The sequence below is a fragment of the Lepisosteus platostomus genome, chromosome 16 (genome assembly GCF_059453375.1).
Source record: "Lepisosteus platostomus isolate fLepPlt1 chromosome 16, fLepPlt1.hap1, whole genome shotgun sequence".
Classification (NCBI taxonomy): Eukaryota; Metazoa; Chordata; class Actinopteri; order Semionotiformes; family Lepisosteidae; genus Lepisosteus; species Lepisosteus platostomus.
Window position 1 is genome coordinate 24,706,075 of NC_142626.1, and position 25,330 is coordinate 24,731,404.

Sequence of the window (25,330 nt, forward strand, 5' to 3'; positions counted from 1 at the left end):
TGCAATAAAGTGAAAATTGCTATTGTTGTTACACATAAAATATATAAAATATTAAATGAAATGAATAGTTCAGAACTGGAATTGGCCAAAAAATGCAAGCATCTCCAAAACCTGTAAATATGGTGACAGTGAGACACAATTTACAGTGCCCTTAATGGTTAAACATCTTGTAAGTAAACATGACAATACTGAAAGCGAAATTTAAACTAAGTTTCATTTTTAGCAGTCATCTCCTGATTGGTCCTCTGTGTTTTCTGTTGATATATGTTCACTGAAACCTTTCGATTTGATATTTCTGCCAGATAAGAATAGGGTTTTGCTTTGAAACAGGTAAGAAAAAGTAGGATTTTTAATTTTCTTTTTGGCATTAATGCTGGCTTTGTACTATTGTATTTCTTTACAACTATAATAATAACAATGACAACAACAACAATAATAATAAGCATAATAATAATAACTGAACTTGAACAAGATCTGGACATATTGAAGTTTGTTCTGTGTGGATTTAGATACTCCATCGAGCAGAGAAGTACATAAATCAATTCAGGAGAAGACAAAAGTGTTGACCATGCTGACCAGCTACAATCAGCAACAGCCTAGCACACAGTCTGGGAATATTTCTGAGGTGGAAGAATGATGTTTTTACAATATTCTGTACATGCAGGTCAAACGTCAAGCCTGATAGGGTAACTGCACTGGTTTTACATAGTTGATGGAAGGTGTCAAGAAACATGATTTCAGTTTTGCTGCAGTATAAAAGAAGGAACTTTTCAGTCATCCAGGTATTTATACCAGAGATGCAATTAGAGAGAGCACAGACAGGCGTATCAGTGTCAGGATTAGTATGGACACAGATTTAAGTAGCATCAGTATAGAAATGATCATTTAGAATGTGATCTTGATAGCTTGACAAGTGGGAACGTGTAAAGGCTGAACAGTAGGGGACTCAGTATCAAGCCCTGAGGAATGTTACTAACTTATTTTATCATTACAATGATTTAATTGTATAATTGTACAATTACTGTATTGTATAATTGTATAATTGTATAATTACCAACATTAATGCAGCAAACTTTAATTACCATGACAGTTAACACATTATGACCATTCAATTGCTAAGTTACACTGAACTTGTCTGATTTTATAATACTGATCCAGACATTTAGCTGGTAAAAAATATTACCAAATTAGTGTTACTAATTACAGTCATGGTGATGACTGTATTTGTAACAATAATCTTATTTAGCAATTGCATACACTAATATTGTTCTAATCTGCCAGCTTCATGAAAAGTATGGTCTCAGGAAGTGACAATTTATCAAGTGAGGAGAACAAACAAGTTAAGTATTTATAACTATTTTTAATTGTCGCAGACGGTGAATTTTTCACCTTTGATTGAGCAAAAAGCATTGGGAATATCTGCTAGTTACCACAGACTGATACTGAAGAAGCCAAAGTATGACACTGTTCCCATATGTTTGCAGGATGAAAAAAAATTAAAATTAATATTGTTTCATGATATTGATGCTGATTGAATGTAACACACATACTTGTATTTCAGTACAGAAATGGGTATTTTCGATTCAAAACCAAAATCAGAACCAAAACCAAACCCAGGTAAGATTCTTTTGTCATTCGTAATCTACAGAAAACTAGAACAAGAAAGTGACTGAACAGACAAAATATTGTTTCTTCTTTGCCTTTTCACTGTTGAGTTAACTCTTACTTCTTCCTTTAATAAGCACTTCTCCTGTGAAAGATGGGCTTCTAACCTAAATAGAATTTAATCCAAAAAGCTGTGATATTTTGCTCTTCTATCAGAGGTTGCTTGGATTGTTTGAGTGAGTTAGAGTGTCTTGGAATGATTTTGATCTGTCAAACAATTATCTGCACATCATACTCACCTCCACTTGTGGCTGGAAGGTTGCCGGTTTAAATCCCACAGCCAGCAGAGGAATCCTACTCCGTTGGGCCCCTGAGCAAGGCCCTTAACCCTAACTGCTCCAGGGGTGTTGTATAAATGGCTGACCTTGCACTCTGACCCCAGGCTTCTCTCTTCCTGTCTGTGTTTCATGGAGAGCAAGTTGGGGTATGTGAAAAGAAAATAAATTGTTCATGACCAATAAAGATCTTCTTTATACACCATTAAACAGTTATTCAAAAGAAGACATACTTTTAGCCACGGTTGACGTCCAGTTGATAAAAAGGTTGAGAACCACTTGTCTATAGTCTAAGTGCTAATACACTGCACATTGCCCAGCCATTCAATAAGCTTATTTACTCGTGGCATAAGCAGCAAACACTGAGATCTCATTTCATTTTTGGAAGTTATAGTAAAACCTAATTGTTCTGCCTGGATTTATCTGGTAAGAGTAAAGGCCGTGGCATATGTCTAATTATAAACAACTCTTAGTGTTCAGATGTGGAAATTCTGAAGCGGTTTTGTTCTCCCGACCTGGAACATCTTACTGTAAAATGTCAGCCTTTCTACCTACCTATAGAATTTTCAGCTATTATGTCAGCGGTGTATATTCCATTCTGGTGAGACGTGAAAACAGCACTCAGTGAATTATATGCCACCATTAACAGCTATATAACTGTTTACCTTGATGCTGTATCTGTTGTTGCGGGGGACTTTAATCAGGCCAACCTGAGAAAAGTACTTCCGAAATATTACCAACATGTCTCCTGCCCAACAAGGGGTACAAATACACTTGATGACTGCTACACTGCTATCAAAGACATCTACCGCTCCATCCCCTGCCCGCACTTCAGACAGTTGGATCATCTGTCGGTGCTTCTCCTGCCGGCTTACAAGCAGAAGATGAAGCGGGAGAATGTGTCCACAAGAAAAGTTCAACACTGGACGGAGGAGACGGATGAAGTCCTGCAGGACTGCTTTGAATCTGTGGACTGGGCCGTGTTTAAAAGTTCATCAGGGAACGTGCATGAGTACACTACAGTCATCACTGATTTGATTAAGAAATGTTTGGATGAGTGTGTGCCCACAAAAACAGTTCACGTTTTCTCCAACCAGAAACCATTGTTTAACATTGATATCCGAAATAAGCTGTGGGTACGTTCGAAAGCCTTTAAATCTGGCAATCTGGACCTTTATAAGAAGGCAAGGTATGTCCTGCGGAGAGGTATCAGGGACACTAAAAGGCAATATCGTAACAAGATAGAAATGCAAGCTGCCTCTGCCAATGTGCGCCAAATATGATGGGATATTCAGACAAACCATAAAGCCAAAATAAGTGGTGTTACATTACATCCACTGAAAGTGATTTCTTTCTCCTTGATGAGCTGAACACCTATTATGCTCGCTTTGAGAAGGAAATAACAGAACCGCCGGTGCTCCTGGCCTCTGATGATACAGCCGTGTTCAGGGCAACTTTCAGATGGGTGAACACACAAAAGGCAACCGGCCCAGACGGCATTCCAGGACTGGTCCTTAAGTGCTGTGCAGACCAGTTGACCATGGTTTTCACAGATATTTTCAACCTTTCACTTTTACAATCTTCAGTTCCCATGTGATTTAAGAAAACTGCCATTATTCCAGTGCTAAAGAAAAAATACTGCTACCTGTTTTAATGATTACAGACCGGTAGCACTCACATCCACCGTGATCCACTGTGATTTTCCTTTCCAACATCCGTTCTCTGGAGAATAAACTGGATTACTTCCAGTAAGATTACAAATTAGCTACTCAGTGAGAGTATTCAGCTAGACGGCCATTCAGCTAGATAGACTAATCTCCTTCCATGCAACAGGAAAGTTACAGTGACTGGTAAGTTTCACAGAGGTGGTTATGTGTTTATATAAACAAAAAATGGTGCGAAAATGCTCCAGTTTATCGTCAGTGGAATTAATAATGGTTTAAGTCTCTGCCCTTTTATTGTGGCTGTGTACATCCCACCCAGCACTGACTCCAAAGAGGCACTACAGGTCCTTTACGATCTGCCATCAGCGATCCATCAGCGATCTGCAAACTGCACATCCTGACGGCTTTGTCATTTGTAATCACACGGATCTTGTCAGTTCTCCCTAAATTCTGTTAACTTTGCAACCAGAGGGGTGAACACATTAGTTTATACAAATATCTGTGACGCATACAAGGCTGCTCCCCACCCCCATCTGGGCTACTCTGATCACATCTCTGTTATGCTAATTCCAGCATACAGACCACTGCTCGTATGTGCCGAACCAGTTCTGAAACAGATCAGAGTATGGCCGGATGGAGCCATCTCAGCACTACAGGACTGTTTTGAGCACACAGATTGGAATATGTTCAGGAAGGGTGCTACCAATGATCATCTCATTAATTTAGAGGAGTATGCAGCATCTGTGACTGGCTACATCAGCAAGTATATAGATAACGTCACTGTCTCCAAATTTATCATCACACGGGCCAGCCAGAAGCCATGGCTGACTGCAGATGTCCGCGCACTGCTAGGAACCGATGATTCTGCATTCAGATCAGTTGGTTCAAAGCAGTGAATCATGTGCCCGTGCAGAAAACCATATCCCTTCCTGATGGTCAAGTGTTTTGCCTGTCCACAGCTGATGCGAAGAGGACACTAGCCAAAGTGAATTCATGTAAGGCTGCTGGACCTGACAATATACCTGGTCGTGTGCTCAAGGAATGTGCAGAACAGCTACAGGAGCTAACATCCTCACAGATATTTTTTAATATCTTCTTGTGCCAGGCGGTCATCCCTGTATGCTTCTAATCCACCAATATTATACCAGTGCCAAAGAAGTAAGCTGTGTCCTGCCTCGATGATTACCACCCTGTGACACTCACAACACTTATCATTAAGTGATTCGAGAGGCTAGTCATGAGTCACATAAAGTCCAGACAAACTACCTCTCTCGGCCCCCTTCTGTTTGCATACCACCCCAATCGGTCTACTGATCTCTTGCCCTTCACACGGCCCTGTTGCACCTGGATAAGAAAGCCATTTATGTAAGAATGCTTTTAATTGACTTCAGTTCAGCATGCAATACAATCATTACCCAGAAGCTGATAGGAAAATTGAACTTGCTGAATCTCCATAATACCTCCCTCTGTAACTGGATTCTGGACTTTCTGGCCGAGAGACCTCAGACAGTCTGGACTGGTAATAACAACTCCAGCACCATCACAATGAGCACTGGAACCCCCCAGGACTGTGTGCTCAGTCCACTGCTGTTCACATTGATGACTCATGACTGTTCTGCCAAGCACAGTTCAAACTGCATCATCAGGTTAGCTGATGACACGATGTGGGCCTCATTAGCAACAACGATGAGTCACTATACAGAAAGGAGGTGAAGCAATTAGTGGACTGATGCACAAACAACATCCTGGCTCTTAATGTAGATAAAACAAAATAAATAATCACTGATTTTAAGAGGGCCAGCGCTGTTCACTCCCCACTGCACATCAACGGCACCCCTGTGGAGATAATCTGTATATACATTACAGATGACTTCACTTGGTCCCTCAGTACCACCTACCTAGCCAAGAAAGCACAGCAGCATCTCTATTTCCTGAGGTGACTGAGGAGGGCAAACCTTCCCCTGCCCATTCTTACCATATTCTACACAGAGCCTCCATTATAGCAGATGACCCATCCCACCCCTTCCATAAACTCTTTGTCCTCCTAACATCTGGAAAAAGATATCACAGTATACAGGCTAGCTCCACCAGACTCTGTAACAGGTTTTTCCCACAGGCTGTCAGGCTCCTCAATACCCTGGTATCCACTTGCACCCACCCTAATTCCAGAAACAGGTTTAAATTACCCTAGTGTTTTAGTGTATATTGTTACCCACAAATGTGTGTGCAGACACAGCTCCAACAACATCTGGGGTGCTCATCCTGTGGTTTGTGTGGATCCTAATGCCCTAGTATAGTGATGGGAACACTAGACTGTAAAAAGGCGCCGTCCTTCTGAAGATAAATAAAACTGAGGTTCTGACTCTCTGTAGTCATTAAAAATCCAAGGATGTTTCTCAAACATAGTAGGGATGTAATCCTTGCATCCTAGCCAAATTTCCTATTGGACTTTAATAATAATAATTATAATAATTGCTTACACTTATATAGCACTTTTCTGGACACTCCAGTAATGAAGTGATGACACCAGTTCAGAGATGGGGGGATTATTAGGAGGCCATGATTTGTAAATCATAATAATCCCCATTCTGAATTGGCTTCATTACTCTGTTCTCCTGCCCACTAATAGCTGATGTGTGGTGAGCATACTGGTGCACTATGGTTGCCGTTGCAATATCCAGGTGGGGCTGCACATTGGTGGTGGTGGAGGGGAGACCCCATTACCTGTACAGCGCTTTGAGTGGAGTGTCCAGAAAAGCGCTATGTAAGTGTAAGCTATTATTATTATTATCATTAACTACAAATATGATGATGTCACTTACCATCATTGGCTGAATCGCCGGTAATGATGAGACAGCCTACACCGATGAGGTCAGGAACCTGGTGGAGTGGTGCCTTGACAATAATCTCTCCCTCAATGTCAGCAAAACGTAAGAGCTGGTCAATGATTTTAGAAAGCAGGGTACAGAACCCCTATTCACATCAGTGGGGTGGTTGTATAGATGGTTATCAGCTTCAAGTTCCTGGGTACCTTCATCGCCAATGATTTAACATGGTCCCAGCATGTAACTGGAGCTACAAAGAAGGCACAACATTGTGTCTGTGAAGAGTTAATTACATTTTATTCCATATTTGTTCTGGCTGATTCATACAGAGGTCTTCTTCTTCTTCTTTTTCACAGCCTTAGTCCCAGACTGTCCTGGGGTCAGCTGCTTTGGTTGCTCTTCTCCATTTGTCTCTGTCGAGCACATCTTCCTCACTCACTTCACATACCTCCATATCTTTTCTCACACAATCTATCCATCTCTTTCTAGGCCTGCCTCTTCCTCTGTTACCTTCCACCTCAAATTCCATTACCCTCTTTGTTACTTCCTCAACGTCCCTCCTCATGATATGTCCATACCACCGTAACCTCGCCTCTCGCATCTTCTCAACCACATCCACCACCCTACATCGTCTACAGATTTCTTCATTGAAATCTGCAGAATCCATCTCAACATCCTCATTTCAGTTCTTCGCATCAAGTTCTCTTCCCTCTTTCCAACTGCCAAGCATTCAGCTCCATATAGTAGTACAGGTCTAATCACAGTCTTGTACATTTTGCACTTTAATTTTCTGGGAATTTTCCTGTCACAGATTATTCCAGTTATTTCTCTCCACTTGTTCCATCCAGCTTTCACTCTTTGTTTTACTGCCTCCAGTGTTTCTCCTCCCTTTACCAGTTTTGATCCAAGGTATTTAAAGTCATCAACTTGTTTCAGTTTTCCTCCATTTGTCTCCTCAACATTGGTCATAGTATCTCCTCTTCTCTCCATTACCATTATTTCAGATTTTTCTGCATTCATTTTCAGTCCACCCTTTTCCAGACTCCTCTGCCATTTGAACACTTTCTCCTGTAGTTCTACTTCTGAGTCTGCCATCAGTGCCACATCATCAGCAAAGATGAGTTCCCAAGGCACTTCTGTTCTTACCTCCTCTGTCAGTGTGTCAATAATGTTTATGAAAAGGAAAGGACTTAGTGCTGATCCTTGGTGTACTCCAACTGTGATTTCAAACTCTTTTGTCTCTCCCTGTTGTGTTATCATCTTCGTAGTTGCATCTCTATAGGTTGCTTGAACTAACTTCACCATGCTTTCTGGTACTCCTTTCTTCCTCAAGCACCAATACACCACCTCTCTGGGCACACGGTCATATGCCTTCTCCAAGTCCAGAAAGGCCACATACAGCTTTTTCCCTTTCTCTAGTGTCCTCTCCTGTAACTGTCTCATCACAAAAATGGCATCTGTTGTGCTTTTCCCCGCTGAGAATCCAAATTGTGAGTTGTGGATCCTGATTATCTTCCTGAGTCTCTTGTCCAGAATTTTTTCCAGGATTTTCAATCCATGTTCCAGAAGTTTTATTCCTCTATAGTTTTTACACTCCATTGGGTCTCCTTTCTCCTTGTAGATGGTAACCATACTGCTTTTTGTCCATTCTTCTGGAATTCTCTCTTCCTTTGCAATATTGTTTAGCAATCTCGTCAGCCACTGAATCACCTCTTCATCGAGGTTCTTAAAGTGTTCTGCTGCTATTCCTGATGGTCCAGTTGCTTTGCCCACTTTCATCTCTTTGATAGCTTCTGTCACTTCCTTTACTGAAATTTCTTGGATTGGTCCACACACTACGTCTGCCTCCACTAGGTTCTCCCTCTCATTTTCTACATTTAACAGATTTTTTAAGTACTCCAGCCATCTTTGCTTGATCTGTTCTTCTTTAATCAAGACTCTGCCTTCTCCATCCTTGAGTACCGCCACCCGGATAATATCTTTTTTCTGTCTCGCTCTATGTTTAGCAATCTTGTAGATTTGGTCCTCTCCTTCCTTTGTTTCAAGTTTCTCATACCATTCTTTCCAGCCTCTTTCCTTTGCTCTTGCTACACTTCTTTTTGCTACCTTCTTTAGTCTCTTATATTCTTGTAATTCTCCAATGCCATCTTTCAGTGCCTTGTATGCTTTTTTCTTTTCCTTCAGTGTTTCCTGAACTTCCATATCCCACCACCACTCTTCATTTTCCCTCGGTCTGCCTCCTCTTGTCTTTCCACAATCCCTGGTAGCAGCCTCTTCTAGGATGTGGCTCATCTCAGTCCACTCTTCTTCAACTGAAGGCTCCTCTGTTTCCTCTGTGTTGTTTTTCATTTCTTTCACCAGCCTGTTGAAATCTACTTTGTTTTCTCTCAGTTTCCACACTTTTGTTCGTGCTGGGTGTTTCCTCTGCCTTATTCTTCGCTCCTTCAATATTGTGATGTCCATCACCAGTAGCCTGTGTTGTCTGGTAACAGCCTCATAGGGCAGGACTTTAGCATCTTGGACTTTCGCTCTATCAATTCTTCTCACTAATATGTAATCTATTTGGGTATCATGGCCTCCACTCCTGTATGTCACCTTTTGCTCATAATTCTTCGTGAACCCTGTGTTCACTGCAAACAATTCAAGAGCTTGGAGTGTTTCTAGTAGCCTTCCTCCTTCTTCATTTCTCTCTCCTAGCCCTCTCTGACCATGTTCATCTGGATAATCTGGGCATTTCTCTCCTAAATGTGCATTGAAGTCTCCTCCAATTACCACCATTTCATTTCCTGGGATTCTGCTAACCACTTCTTCGAGATCTTCCAAAAAGCTATCCTTTTCCTCCTGTGGTCTTCCTACCTGTGGTGCATATACAGAGATGATATTCCATAACCCACTCTCAAAAGCCACCTGTACATTGATAATCCTGTCTGTCTAACCACCCTCACCATCTTGTCTGCTAGGTCTTTGCACACTATCACACCCACTCCATTCATTTTGGTACTCTTTCCAGCATATAGAATCTTGTATCCCTCTCCTAGGTGTCTTGAGCTGTTTCCTTTCCACTTGGTTTCTTGCACACACAAGATCTCCACTTTTCTCCTTGCCATAGTTTCAACCAATTCTCTCCCTCTCCCTGTCATGGTGCCAACATTCCAACTCCCCACTCTCATTGACTTAACATTCCTTCCAGGCCCCTTCACCTTGTTTCTTTTCTGTAGCCCCCACTCTACAGTTTTCTCCACAGTAGCATAATTTCCATTAGTACCCAGTTGGGACACAGCACTAATGGCGGACGTTGTTAACCCGGGCCCCGGCCGATCCGGTATGTGCTTTGTGTTCTTTGCAACCATGGTTTTGGCAAGATGGTTTTACGTCGGATGCCCTTCCTGACACAACCCTTTTAGTCGCCTCTTACGACAGGCAGGGATACCCAGGAGGTATTCTGATCCCCCTCCCGAGGGATGATTCATACAGAGGTCAAATTTCCTAAATCATAACAATTGAAGCATCTGTGAGTCTCCTGCTATGGTATGGTTCATCAAAAATCTTTGTGGGGACATTTGGAGAGGGAAAACATTTTGGACCGGCACGCATTAAGGCTTGAGAAAAAAATAATAATTCTCTAAGGATTTTAGAGACGAAAAAAGGTTACCTCAACTGTGGAGCCGATGGCATGGTTTTGGGATGAACAAAGGGGAGTTGCATGAGAATTTAATATACAGCTCTTGATTAGAAGCCCAGGTGCTGATGAGACAAATTCTAAGGCAAACAAGGAGAGAGAAACAATTTAGAGGGCTGTCTTGGTGGTGTTAGGGGTCCTCTAGTAGTGAACAGTGGTGTGTCACACTCCATATAAAAAAGTAGAGGAAGAATTATAAAACTGATTGTGTTCATATGTATTATTATCATATGTACCTAAATAATTTCTGAGATTGTATACAAGCGCTAAAATACATGGAGAGGAAAGTGGGGAGAGGAACTGCAGTGGGACCAGTGCTTAAGGGGTTCATGTTCATCTGTATTTATACAGACACAAATACAGACTGATACATGTACAGGAGTATTTACAATCCTCTTCATATCACTGTAGTATGGAGTCAAAATATACAGTGCAAACTCTAAATTCATTGTATTGCAACAGTCCCAGACAATCTGATACTTTACTGTTGATATGTAGTTAACCAGAACCAGGTAAGGAAAAATGATTGAAGAAACTGTGATGCTTTCAAGTTACATGAAGGTTGTCATGATGTCATTTCTGTTTTTTAGAACTTGATAAACCATGGAGGGAAATACTCTGGGGCAAAGAGTAAGTATTTAAAAATACACCATGAAACCAACATCACACTGTACCTCCCAATGTGGAGTTGTAAGAATTAGATGAGGGCTGTCAATACCGTCCTGGAGAGCTGCTGTGTTTGTATGTCTCCAAAAAGATGATAGTAGTTTTTCAGTTAAGAAAAATAATGAGTATTAAATTGTTATAGCTAACCTGGAAAGAAAAACTACATAATTTCTGTACCTATCCTATGCCTCATGACACTCATAGTGTAAAACCAGAATCCATAATGCCTGGTAAGATGTCATGGTTGTCAGTAATTGGAGTAAATGTAGAAGCCATGTATATAAATACATATTTTTCATAATCAAAATCTAAAGTAAAAGTGTTACCTAATTACTTGTTCCTGAATTTAGCATTAAGAAGAATTTTAATGTGGATCTAAAGCTGAAAAAGGCTCAATGTGTTTACAATAAGCCATAATAATAAATTGTTGCTTATGTATCTGGCAGAGTGATGTAGCTCTGTTAAACAATGTGGATGTAAAACAGAATAGAAAATGTAAAAAAAAGTACAAAAGTAACAAAAAATCTGGATCTAAACATGAAAGAACATGTTGCATTCACAACAAGATATAATAATAAACGATTTCTTTACTGTACCCAATGTAGTAATTTTGTTTGGTAAAATAGACCTTCTTTTTTAACTTAATTTAATGTTTATACTGTAATAGTACTGTAATATACAGTAGAAAATTAATTAATTAAGTCTAAACTCTATACAACTTAAATACTATAATTGGAAAATGTTTGTCTCAAGGGGCTCAGTATTGATCAGAATTCAAACCGTTTTCTGGTAACAGTCTAAATGCTTCCATACACCATGTTAAGCATTCACTCCACCACCTGGCAGTTTTACAAAACAGTGCTGTCACACAACAGAATATAAAAAAGTGTGGCATGCTATGTTGTACTGAGGTGTGTTCACTGCAAATTTGAATTGCTGCCTTATCCTGTGTGCATTGTGAATGGCTGGATCTGTGTTTATTAATAGGATGTATTATTTTCCTTTATTGTGTGATCTGTTCTTTCTTATTTACAGGGAGAAAGAAAGACTGATGGAAGAAATAAAGACCTTAACACCAAGATACACAGAAGCAAAAGAATTAAGAATCATGATGACTGGACAGATCAAGGCTGGAAAGTCCAGTTACATCAATACAATTGATTCTGTGTTTCAAGGTCATTTAACAAGCCGGGCTTTGGCTGGTGAAGATGAACACAGTTTTACCAAGGAGGTTAGTAGCCATCTAGAGGGTGAGCTGTCTTTTCTAGCTTCTGTCTGTCTTCTCAATCCCCCCTTCTTGATCCCCCATACCATTTACAGGCACAGTCAAACCTCTCTTGCAGCCACACCATTAATTAGAAAGCTCAGAGAACAAAATATGAAATACATCAATACTTAGGTTGACAGTGTCCATTCAAAGGAACAAGTAATAGGTTGATTCCATGCTGAAAAATAGAAGGAAGAGAACACAACGTTTCGGCCGTTTCGGCTCAATGGCCTTCTTCAGGTGTCAGTACAGTAGTGTCCATTCAATGCAACTTAACTAATTTTCAATACCTCTCCATAATGGGTGGAGTGGTGGCTCTGTGGCTGTGGTTCTGCACCTGTGGCTGGAAGATTGCCAGTTCAAATTCTGTGGCTGTCAGAGAAAACCTGCTCTGTTGGACCCCTGACCCCAACTGCTCCAGGGGCACTGTATAATGTCTGACCCTGTCCTCTGACCCCAGGCTTCTCTCCGTGTCTGTGTCTCATGGAGAGTAAGCTGTGGTATGTGAAAAGACAAATTCCTAATGCAAGAAATTGTATATGGCTTCTAAAGTGATCTTATCTTAATGACCTAATTGAAACTAAAACAAGGACAATTGTCCACAAAGACCTGAAGTGAGAAAACCTGACCTAACTATTTTGCCAATAATACAATTCTATTAAAATATCTATACAGACCTTTAAAAGAGCAATAAACTGACACCTAAAAGTGGTAATTAAATTTTATCTGTGGTGATGGGGATTTATCTGTGCAATGGGGATAATTCTCTCAGAATTTATAGTTTTTGTTTTTCTGTCTTTTCTGTTTAGTTTAAACCATTCTATGTAGTGGACCATGCAAATGAAGGAGATGGAGTTCTCCCTTTTGTTATCTATGACATCATGGGAATCGATCCAAATAAATCTGGGCCAAGTCCTGATGACTTCATAAGTGCGATGAAAGGCCATATGAAAGATGGATACACGGTAAATTGTACTCACAATGCATCACCATTCCACCAGCATATCACTGCTTTAAGAAAATCTGTTTCAGCACTAGCCTCTTTAGGTAGAGGCCTTGGAGAGAAATCTGAAGTGAGGCACATTAGCAAGTACTGATTCAGGAATGATAAAAAGCAGGTAATTCAGGTGAAGCTCTGGGTTACCACTGATACAAAACCTCTGTCTCTGTAATATTGACAGTCAGATTCTTCTGTATACTTGTACAGCTGCTGTAAGTGTAGCTTGCAGTGCTTTTGGGGTATGTGCTATAACAGCACAATCATTAACATACTGGAACTAAGTTGATCTTAGCTTAATGGCATTTTGGAATCACCTGATATTAAAGTGGTTCCCGTCCAACCAAATGTTAAAAAAATACCCCATACCAGGGGTGACTGGTAGTGGTGATAGCATTTACAAAACAAGAAGTGGAAGGCTGCGAATGGAAAACACAAAAGGATAACTCCTGGAGAAATTGAAACATAGAACAAACACACATTCTCGTTAGTTCACTCAATATACCAGTATGTGAGGTTCATAACGAGGCTGGTAAGCCTGGCCTGATCCAGTTAGCAATGGCCCTGATAAGCTCCTTCTACATGTGGAATGCACTGTGATGATTGAGGGTGCTGATGCAGGAGCACTGGAGCTCATTAGGGCATCACACCTTGGATATCCAATACTCATATTGAAATTGTTGCAGAACATTCTGTACATTTCTCTTCCACTCTTCTTACTGTTTTCTGAGAACCTCAGAAGTGGTGTTCGAGTCTTTGTGTGTGGCACCTAGTAGGTTGGAGATGTCTTGAGGTATCATCAAACTGGTCTTGATGTTTCTTTCAACTATAGCCATAGGTTTAGAGTACTTTCTCATGGAGCAATATACAGAAGTCCATTTGTCCTCAGTAGAGCTCTCCTCAGTTGAGCCTCAAAGTTTTCTAGAATGCTGCATGTTGGTTCATAACTCCACTTCTTGTGTACCACTTCTTGTTTTTTTTCTTGAAGAGCTATTTAGGTGACCAACCTTCATTCTAAGCTTAGCTATGATCATCCTATGGTTCATCTGGCACTCTGCTCCTCTCATGACTTATGTGACAAGAACTTGTTTAATATCAAAGTGCCTCACAATGATGTAATCAATGAAATACAAATGCTTTGACCGTGGATACATTAATGTGTATTTATTTTTTGTCTGAAAGATGTTTTTTTGTGATCGTGAGACTATGCTTAGTGCAGAGACTTATAGTTGCTGCTTCAATCCATTTTTCATTTGCATATCCAATGCTGTGGTTTCCAAAGGAACCCACTCCAACTGTCACTATTGTTCTTTACTCTTGCACTGGAAGGATTTTGTTGTTTTTTGGGACTTGGAGCTTCATCCAACATTTTTCATTCTTTGAATTAAGAGTTTGTGTATAAGCTCTAAGGAGAGTGGCATGCTTCTTACAAATGACAGGGATGCAAAGTGACATACAGTAAGCCTTTTGCTTATGCCAGTATGTGTTTCTGTGAGATTCGAGAGGAAGCATTTTTTACAATTACGATTTTTAATTGTAGTCAACACCATGCATAGCCTTCTCCATTCTCCCTGATAGACCCAGAAGTCTGGTCTCACTTTGAGCAGCAATATCAATGTTACAATGTTTCAACTCTGCTGCAATGAGTGCAGTCCTGTGTTTGGGTCTATCCATGCCATAGTTGCTATCCAAAAGAGTCCTTATTATCCATATTGCTAGTCATATTGACACATTACTGCTGTAAAGGTTTCATTCATCAGGCTCAATGGCCCAGTTGCAGCCTACCTAAGAAAGTGTGAGTGGACAATGTGTGGCCCACTTTTTCTAGGATGGTGTGGTCCATAAAACCAGTGCTCAGAAACACCAGCTTCTGCTGGGAGGAGCTTTCACTTAGATCCCAGCTGCTGATAACCAATAGCCCTGTGCCACTACCATGCAGGCCCAGACTAGGGACTTCCAGATCAGTCAGCCCTGCCCCTGTCACCATAATCTCCATTGTCAACAGACTTTAATAATTATAGGAATCCAGGTGAGAGCAAAACAGACACAGCTTCTTCAGTGTGAGCTGTAGTATGGACTTAGAGTTGAGTATCATCTAAACAGAAATGATCATTCAAATCCTGTGATGTTAATAACTGACCAGTTGGGAACATGCAGAATCATAGGGGGAGCAGTACAGAGCCCTTCAGGTTCAAGGGTTGACAGGGGTAGTTCATCTGCTGTGTTATTGTCTGAAAACAAATTGGAAGGTTTTGAAAAGGTAATTTGTAATGTGATATAACTGAATTAAACTAAACAGCACATTCTAAAGTTTTAGCCAGAAATAGAAGTAGATATAGGGTGAAAACTAGAAAGGGGAGAACCAGCAACAACAGCCATGCAGAGAGGAGGTAGAGCAGTATAACGCTGGTGGAAACACTATGATGCCAGATGTTATCTTCTGACTAAGAAACTCTAAGAAAATTACAAAGCTGGTACAAAGTCCATAATGTAGTAGGTAGGTTTGTCTTGAACAATCTATTGATGGTGGGGAACAGGTGTCTAGGATTGTTAAGGTTGTTCTCAGTGATATACAGTAGGAGAAGTAGCTGGTTCCAGGTCCAGAAGAAGTAGCAGACTCCACTACAACCTTGTGATTTAATCAGGTGCTCCTACAAGACTGAAGATGCACATTCAAGCCAGAAAGGACTGCCTCTATTCTAGTTTGCAGTAGGCTGCCTTCATGTGTATATGGCCAGTATACCATGGGTGTCAGGTTTGACCCGCTAAGTGAACGGGAGGATGGTCCCTATGCAGTACCTAAGGAGCAAAAAGAGAGGCGAAGTTCGAGTCGGGTTCAGAGGTCCTTGAGGAAAAAGGCAAGAGAGAGGGTATCCAAACCAGAGAGGGGCTAGGCTGAGGTCAAAGTCGAATAGGCAAATCCAAAGGTCGAAAAGAGGAGAACAACAAGTGGGTTTCCAAATCCGAGGGGAGAGACAATAGGCAAAGTCGAGGTGAGAGTTCCGAGGTAGGCAACGAGGAATCAGAAGGCAAAGAGTAACAAAGGCGAGGCAGGTGAACTGAAGTGCAACCAATACCAGGCGAAGAGCAGAGGGTTCAGAAGGGTTTAAGTACTGTGCGAAGAGGAAGGTGTGTTGATTGAGGAAGTGTTGTGGTTGGCTGATTTGCAGGGACGGTGTCGTATAGCCGAAATGCTCAGGGCTGGAGTGTAATTAGTGCGGGTGCGTTTACGTGTGGGAATGTGGTGAATAGAAGACGTGACAATGGGGAAGAGTACAGGTTCAGGTTTTAAGAGGAGCTCATGTCTCAAGAGAATTAAAAGAAAAAAAGTATTAAGAGTAATTAAAAGAGAGCTATTAAAGACTTGTATTTGCTCATTACATTTCCATTCTCTTTCTCTCTATCAGTTCAATCCAATCAAACCTCTTAGTGATAAATCTCCAGATTACAATAAGGATCCCAGTGTGAACGACACGGCCCACTGTCTTGTCTACGTCATGGCAGCAGATCAGCTGAGCATTATGGAAGATCGTGTTCTGAACGTTCTGAAAGAAATCAGATCAAAAGTCTCTGACATTGGTAAGAAAATTATCATGTTTCAAACTGATGTCACCCAATACAGTAACAATCTACTAGTGAGTGTGGAGCTCTCAGGGACACCTCAAAGTACCACACACTAGTTATTTTGTTCAAATGTTTCTTACATTTGATACAGTTTTCATACTAAGTGTTACATTTCTGCACATCTGCTAATGATTAATATGTATTTATTAATTCCCCCCTGCCGGGGTCCTTCTCTTTCTCCAACACACCTGACTTCACTCTTCTGAAACACAGCCAGGGTTCTTCTGGCCACACTCCCTGCTCTCTCCCTATTCTGGTTCACTGTCAGAGCCAAGAGCAGAATTCACACCTCCCCTGTCTTCACTCCAGGCAGTGGGACTAACTTATCTACCACATATTGGTGGTGACTGAAGCTGAGCCTCACCAGTGCTTTATTGTCTTCTGTATGCCATTTATACACACAGCCTGCTCACCAGACCTCCAAAACATCTGAATGTCTTTGATCATCATCCCTCAGCCATTAATCCACCCTCTTCTCTGGTGTCTCCTCAGCACACAAACCCATTATAAGGTTTCTGCAACCTATAGCTGCTCCACTGTTCAGACTGGCCTCATTGATGGCAAGTACAGCCAGCAACCTCTGCTGTCTATGAGTCTGCTCTCACCAGGCTGTCCCTCAGAGCCCCAGTGGACAGTGTTGGCTTTCAGCTTCATCTCTTCAGGGACATAATAATGCTCACAGCATACTGGGTGCAGAACCTACAAACAAAACTACCTCTCTGCTCTGCTTCTCAGTAGCATCAAAATCAACAACACCAGCTGCCCCACGAACATACACACAAAGTTTTTCCATAGTTACCAGCCACTCCACCAGCCTGCATCATGCCAATTTTTTATATGCTAGTACAGTATATTCTTCATATTTCGAACTGATGAGAACACACAGAATACACATTTCTGACAGGTGTGGGAGACTTTTCCACCAACGTGCATGCACTTAAGGATACGTTTTTCTCGTTGTTTCCCTTGTTCCGTGAGTTAGAACATAAGTCTCTCTAGTGAAGTCAGACAGGCCATATACTGTATATAGCACTACCACAGCTGTAGCTCACCAAACCCTCAATTCACAACGGCTATGGATTCCCAAACTGGATGACAGCCTAGACCTCATTGTAAGAACCCCTAAAGGACTCAATAAACACACACCCTTTTACATAATTATGTGTAACATCAACATTCTCAAACCGTATTCTATGTATTTCTAATTGATGAGACTTACTGTAAGCAAACAAGATAATATCTGTCGTAGCTGTCGTTTAAGAGTACCTGGTTGGACCCTATGTGGCACTGAGACTGTAGGCAGCTAGTGTTTGGTGTCCAAATCGCAAGGGCAAAAGGCAAAAGTCGTAGTCCCGGTAGGAAAGCTAGGCCGGGTATTAGATGAGTCAGGTCCAGTGTATCCAAATCCAAAACAGTCGAAGCCGGAGAAAAAACTAGGTTGAGTAGCCAGAATTCAGGTCGAGAGTAGTAAACGCACACAAGAGAAAGCCTAAGGTTATTCTCAATAGTGAGCGGGGACTCAGTGGAGTGAGGGGTATAAATATAAATAGTGTTGGTTGTGAGAGGTGAACGTAGGAATGTGGTTCATGACATTCATGACATGTGGTTCATGTTCATGTGGTTCCTTCGGATGAGACGTAAAACCGAGGTCCTGACTCTCTGTGGTCATTAAAAATCCCAGGGCGCCTCTCGAAAAGAGTAGGGGTGTAACCCCGGTGTCCTGGCCAAATTTCCCCCCTGGCCTTTACCCCATCATGGCCTCCTAATAATCCCCCTCTATGAATTGGCTACATTACTCTGCTCTCCTCCCCACTGATAGCTGATGTGTGGTGAGCGTTCTGGCGCACTATGGCTGCCGTCGCATCATCCAGGTGGATGCTGCACATTGGTGGTGGTGGAGGGGAGTCCCCATTACCTGTAAAGCGCTTTTAGTGGAGTGTCCAGAAAAGCTCTATATAAGTGTAAGCAATTATTATTATTATTAATATCTCTCAAATAGTTAAAAATTACAAGTAAAAAAAAATGTAATTGGGTGCTTCTGAATAATATATTGCAAGCAGTGAACTGCAATTTGTCAAACACTTATCTCTGTCATAGAACATCTTATTGGAATTGTCTTGTTTTATTGCTCAACAGTGACCTCTAGAAGCTCACAGCGACATTAAGGAGGGACAAGCTCAGCTTCAGTTTGGTATCAGTTCTCTTGTAAAGCTCATTACAGGACACACAATGGTATAGATCTGACAGGCAGATGTCAGAGCTAGAGAGTAAATGCAAATTGAGCTGAGTAGGAACAGACAATTCAATTTAATCTGAAAGTGCATAAAACAGCAACTGGCTGTTTAAAAAATTATGATTCTTTAAAAAATAAGTACCTTTTTAGAGCTTGAATAAGAGTAAACGTTGTTTAAGACATTAATTTGTAGAAACTACAGTGGATTTCATGAAAACCTCTAGTATCATAGAAGATACTCTCAAATTCTTTATAATGTTTATACTGTATTTTTGAATATCATTAAATCCACAATATCATATGCAATCCATACAAATCTGCAAAAGAAGATATTTGGCTGTACTGTAATGATGAAAGGAATTAATAAAGTTTTGGGTCAGACTGACTGCAATCACTGCACAGCAATAGTTCAGAATCCACATACACTAGACCACCACTGTAGCAGCCCTCAGGGTTCTCCCACTCCTGGAGGTAAATACCATCATAGCTGTTAAAGGGAAAGAGTCCTGTCTAAAAGGATAGTTTTAAAATTACTTTGCTGTGGCCATCAACCTTAACTGTATTTAAACCCTGAAGTAGTTGTAATGATGTATGGACAGTTTTGTAGCCAAGAGAAGAAATAAAGCAGTGATGAGGACATTAGGTTTTGCCATTTTAAAAAAATAGCACCAACCATTTACACACATGCACCAAATAATTCTACACCTGATCGATGGTGTAATAAAATGGGAACTTCCATTTAGCACTATTAAACTGCTTGGTAAAACACAGATTCACAACAACATCTAAAACACTGTCAAATAAAATTGTGAAAGAAATTGTACTCAGTGCTCTCGATCCTGTAATATAATGATGGATAACATTCTCCATCAGTGTGAAATGATGAAAGTAAACACAACACAATACAATATAAACAGTACAGATAAAACTTTCACTACATCTGAAAAACAAAATAAAAAATGTATAAAAGTATTAAATGCCCCAAATAAAAGAAATGTTTGTACCAAGTATTCCAAGTATTTAACGACAAGTGTAGCCTTACCTTGCACAGCCCAAGAAATATGATTCACTACACCTAATAGACTGATCCAGAAAATATCCTAATATCGAATGAGTGAGGTACCAAAAAACAATGTATAAAATCAGAAACAATAATCAACAATAGCTCCACTTTTGCCATTTTCCTGTCTCTGAAATCTTAACCTCTGCATAAGGAAGGTTTGATAAAAAACTAATGTATTTTGTTTATGCAGGTATTCCCCAGGTTATGCTGTTAACTAAGGTGGATATAGCTTGTCCATTGGTGGGAAATGATCTCAAGAAGGTGTACAGGAGCAGATACATCAAAGCAGAGGTGATTTTAAACTTTGCTGCAGTGGGTTTTAAAATAAATGTATTAACTTCTCAAGTCACACTTTAGTCAAAAGAAGACAAATCCTGACCTAGATATAAAAACAATCCTACAAGTTTTGTACTGTATTACAATATTGTAGCCAGTTTAAATTACTTTGCTAATGTGCTTCATAATCAGTCGGCATCTATGCTCCAGCTGGAAGGAGAGAGTAAGACAGTAAAAGCTCTGAAATTAAGGGATCTTTTTAGATTGAGACTGAGTTGGCTAACAGGACTTTGAGTGAGACACAGTAGGCATGAATAAGATGTGTTATTAAGGAACAGGAATGGCTTGCTGGCTCAGGGCTGGCACTGGAGTATTTTCTCACAATAGAAAGGAGAGCAGAATCTGGATGGCACAGGCTGTATCACTAGTCACCCTGCATAACACAATCTGCAGATCTGGCATTCACTGAGACACACAAAATAGATACAAATATATATATATAGAGAGAGATATTTGATTGTTTTTTTCTTTCAGATATTCGTGATTTGAATGTGCGTGTTTTTATTCTCATTATCATTAGATGTGTCATTAGTCTGTGACAATGTTTAAAGTAAAATTACTTTGACTTGGACATTCTATTTATTTTGCATGAATCTCCACTTTCTTTATATTTCAGATAGAAAAGGCTAGTCAGATATTGGGCATTCCTATAAACTACATTCTTCCCGTGAAGAACTACTGTGTGAAAACCAGCCTGAATGATGACACTGATGTCCTGGCCCTGACAGCACTGCTACAGATACTCAGATTTGCAAACTGCCACTTAGAAAACATGGATCAAAAGAAATTTAAGAAATAGTAGTAAGGTATTAATAACTATGTATTGAATTTTAAAATTTCACTGAGAGATATCTGAACAGCTTAATTAACTCAATTTAGTTTCTTGTTTTTTCTAATATTCTCATATATCAATTAGAAATTTGACAATGTAAGCTAAAAATGTCTCTATATGAGAATATGAATAAAAATAAAAATTAAAACCACCTAATGCTAATTAGAATTAAATCTTGTATTAGGTTCTGCTATATTGCAAGATATAAAGTAGCAGATACTGTATATCACTAATCAAGCAGCCCACTGAAGCTCAGCAAGTGTGAGCCTGGCCAGTACCTGGCTAGTACCTGGATGCTCAGTAGAGAGCACTGTCCTGCAGTCTCTGTGGGTCCTAATACAGTGATGTGCACAATGTTTTCTACTATAATGTAGAAAGGCACTATCATTCATATGAGATGTAAAACTGAGGTCCTGACCAAATTTCCCCCTGGCCTTTACAATTCATGGCATCCTAATAACCCCCATCTCTGAACTGGCTTCATCACTCTGCTCTCCTCCCCACTGAGAGCTGATGTGTGGTGAGCCTACTAGCAGCCTCTCACTGTATTAATTACTGCATATAATGTAAAAGCAATTATGTTATTCACACACTAAAGGAGGTTAGCATTTGAAGCATAATCCACATTTATCCCTTGAAAACACAAATTAGGATCCCATGTGTTGTAACAGAAAGAATAAGGTTCTGGATCCCGAAATGAAGTTAAACAGATTAAGTTTATTGCATGCAAGGAACAATAGAACCAAATTCTTGTTTCCCGCAAGAAACAACAAAACTGTTAAGTATTGTTCGAAGTGCCAGTACAAACTTTCAGTTTATATAGGGTTTTCCAGCCACTGCTGATGTCACTCGTTATTATGGTAAAGGGGGGAGGTCACGTGTTTGGCCAGTTTACAGCCTTTTGGCCAAATGGTCAGGGATTAAGTCCCCAGAGGGGTTTCTAGTTGGCCTCTGGAATCCTTATCAGTTCTCCCTTTCCTCCAGTTGCTTAGAAGTCTAATCTTCAAGCAGAAAGGACTTAATTTAACCCAATCTTTACATCTTGTATCTTACTTCATATGTGAATCGAAAAAGAAAGTACCCTTTTCTCCAGTGTTCAAAATATTTTCATAACATTCCACTTAAAATACTTACATCAAGGATGCTCAGGTCTTTAAAATTCCTTTTTAATTCCAGTGTAACTTGTCTCCTGAGGCTACTTCAAAACTTAGCTCACCCTCACACAGACACATTTGGAAGACTCACCACCATATTACATCAGTTTCTTATTCAAACATTTTTGTTAATATCCCTTATTTCTATTCTGACTGGATAAATTCAGATCATATGCATTCTCCATTCCTTCACTCTCTTCCACCATTTCTGATTTATCTGCCTGGGGACAGAGCAGCTCTTTCTGTAAACCTGTGCTACCTACCCCTCCCTCTGCCCTGTGAAGAATGGGGCAGCTCCTGTTGACAGTGATGACAGTACTACTGAGAATTTATTTTTAACACTAAAACAGTCTAATAGAAACTAGCTAGGAAATAGAAGATATCTGCAAATTGAAGATCATAACTGCTGTAACCCCTTCTCATTTGTCTGTGAATTTGTAAATGTGAATCCATTTATCTATCAATGCCTCTGTGTAGAATTATGTATATTTCAAATCCTTTTCAAATTATACCTGATTTTTACCTTTGTGTTTCTGTGTGGGAGTTATGATTCCACTGTCATAGAATTAGATATTCAACTCCTGGAGAATTCTGGGCACATTCACATATTGACTCTGTATGCTGTTATGAACACATTGTTTTATGCATGAATAAATGTACTCAGTGTGTTGTGAATCAGTGTCTGCAGACTTCTTGTTATTCTCTGGATTTGTTCCTAAAAAAAAGGAACATTTGCACAATTTATTATTACAACTAAAATTGTACCAGTAAATCCATCAATTTATTTATTGTACCATAAATCAAATCAAATCAAAGTTTATTTATCAAATGCACAACAATACGGCGTACAGCAGTAGTTGCTGGCAATGAAATGTCTTTTCTGTGAGCTCACAAGAATCACAAGAATCACATAATACAGATTAATTGGTAAAATAAGTGTGCTTTGACAAAGACCTTAGTTTCAATGGATTCTGCACACAGTACATAGTTCTGTGTGTAAGAAAAACGCCACCTGCTACACCATGCTCTTGTAGCGGCAATGCTTGTTAATGAGACATAATTAAGTGTTGCTGTGCTTTCCCAAATGAGGCCCCATCTCTCTCTTCATCTCTGTGGTGCAGCCACAGAGAAGCTATTCATGCAGGCTGATTTAAGGTTTCTTTTGATAAGGGACAGCTACCAAATGGGGATGCACTTAGCTAAGCCTGGCTATCATGATCAATGGTCATCCATTGGCGCCTATCTGTCTAGGGAGTGCCAGATGGACATCTGGACTGCATTCCTAAGTGTCAGGAGTAAGTGACTCATATCTCACCTTGATCAACCAATCAGGGACTGGTAGGGCCGAGTAACCCATGTGGGTCTCTGATGCCCACGAAACTTTCAGCCAATGAACAAGCTGAAGTTCCTCCAGGTAAAAACAGGCAACACAGAACTATTCTAAAGAATTCCAGGGCAGGACGGCCCAGGAGCAGAAAGGTTCCCAAGGGCAGGATATTCTCGCAGCGCGCCTCCTGACCATCCGTAGACTCAGCCCGGACAACCACGGAACGGCCAGTGTGTCCGAGTGCCAGAACTTTCCTCTGTTCTAAGAGTCTAGAGTGGAGGTTGCCAGAGAGTAACCAGAGGATCCACCCGAGGTTAGCATCAGCAGCAAGCCTCGTGAACAGGTCGGTACTGTGTTCAGAGTAGTGGTGGCAAGTGCCTCATCCCGGTTGATTCCGTTTGCCTGATCCCACTCCACACTGTCTTTTAACCAGCATGCCAACTTGGAAATGACTGAATCCACTGCTCCAGTGAGATTATCCCCTGCTCTCGGTATCCTGAACATTTAACTGCTGACTCCTGGGAGTTTAACCATCTTCCACTACATTCCTGTCTCACCATGAGCCAAAGCTTTCCTTGAAACCCCCTGTATCTTGCTCAACCAGAGCGGACACAGACACCTCACTACAAGTGTCTGCCACTCATACTCTACTCTCTTCCTAGAGCAGACAGTGTGTAGCTCAATCCCCTCTGGGACTGTAGTGTAACCTGCCCCTTCTGGGTTTGATGATATGCTGGTGTTTCACAGCGAGACCTGGCGTGGTCTAGCTCCCTGTGAACTGATGACCAGAGTCTCCCAGTTTCTGGTACTTGCTGTCAAACCAAACATCAAGGGTCCAACTACCAAGATCAATTACTCACTGAAGCTTTATGCAAGGAGCCTGAAATCGCACCGGGCTTCTCTAACCTTGTGCGAATGTGTGGCTAAACCACTCAACTAACACCAGATCCAGTTGCCCTCTTGCAACCACCAGAACAAATTGAAGGTCCAAATTGAATGCTCTTGTCAAACGTTGAATAGGTCTATGTGGAGATTATATATTCCACCTCTTCTCCCTTCAACCACCTTCCTCCTCAGTACTTAAAGTCTGTGTTCTGTACCCCATCTAAGGACATTTTGCTGATTTTTAAACCCTGTTTATTCCACACAAGGCATTGTAGATATGATTAATTTTATGTAAAAAAAAATCTTCACAGTTTAATATCTGACATGTCCCCCATAAGAAATGGTGATGCACCATTGAGCTGGGCTTCCGTAAACTGTAGCAGCTAGTGACAGGGACATGTTGTCCTTAATTTCAGAAATTGTTACATACTGCTTCACACAGACATGCATATCTGCCTTTCAATCGTGCTACTCAGCAGGTCCCATCCAGGCCTTATTATCTGTTTTGACTTTTAGCTCTGACCTGAGGGAATAAAGTCAACAATAAATATTCACAATACTTTTACATTTGCAGTATATTATTTTACATTTCTAAAATATATATATATTTTATTTTTAAAGGGGCTCTTTACAATAAAACTTAAAGTGTATCTCTCACTTAGTACAGCATATAGTTTTTAATTGGTGTGTGAGACAAATACATGGACAGAAAAACACATTTCTAGACATCCCACAAACATAAACATAACATTCACTGAATACAGTATGATCTGGACCAGGCCTAGTACAGTCAATATGAGAAAGAGAAAAATTACTGACTTCCATTAAATAAAATCCA

The 25,330-nt window shown here is 40.5% G+C and overlaps 2 protein-coding genes across 49 annotated transcripts in view; one reads left to right on the forward strand and one right to left on the reverse strand.

Annotated features, from left to right (window-relative positions):
* The window catches only part of LOC148647083 (NACHT, LRR and PYD domains-containing protein 3-like), a 1,669,284-nt gene that overhangs the window by 511,336 nt on the left and 1,132,618 nt on the right, over window positions 1-25,330 (reverse strand). The gene's annotated exons all lie outside the window — the stretch shown is intronic.
* On the forward strand, window positions 260-21,278 carry LOC148647091 (interferon-induced protein 44-like). Its single transcript, XM_088608666.1, has 8 exons — window positions 260-330; window positions 1,562-1,617; window positions 10,699-10,738; window positions 11,810-12,005; window positions 12,851-13,006; window positions 16,446-16,617; window positions 20,149-20,249; window positions 20,911-21,278. Exons 2-8 carry the CDS (start codon window positions 1,569-1,571, stop codon window positions 21,091-21,093), a joined length of 897 nt encoding a protein of 298 aa, XP_088464792.1. The 5' UTR covers window positions 260-330; window positions 1,562-1,568; the 3' UTR covers window positions 21,094-21,278.

Bases quoted from the DNA above. Each gene is read 5' to 3' on its own strand.
- LOC148647091 (XM_088608666.1), top strand. From the start codon at position 1,569: ATGGGTATTTTCGATTCAAAACCAAAATCAGAACCAAAACCAAACCCA. The intron at 10,739-11,809 runs GTAAGTATTTAA...TCTTATTTACAG, and splicing joins GAAATACTCTGGGGCAAAGA to GGAGAAAGAAAGACTGATGG. The intron at 12,006-12,850 runs GTTAGTAGCCAT...TTTTCTGTTTAG, and splicing joins AACACAGTTTTACCAAGGAG to TTTAAACCATTCTATGTAGT.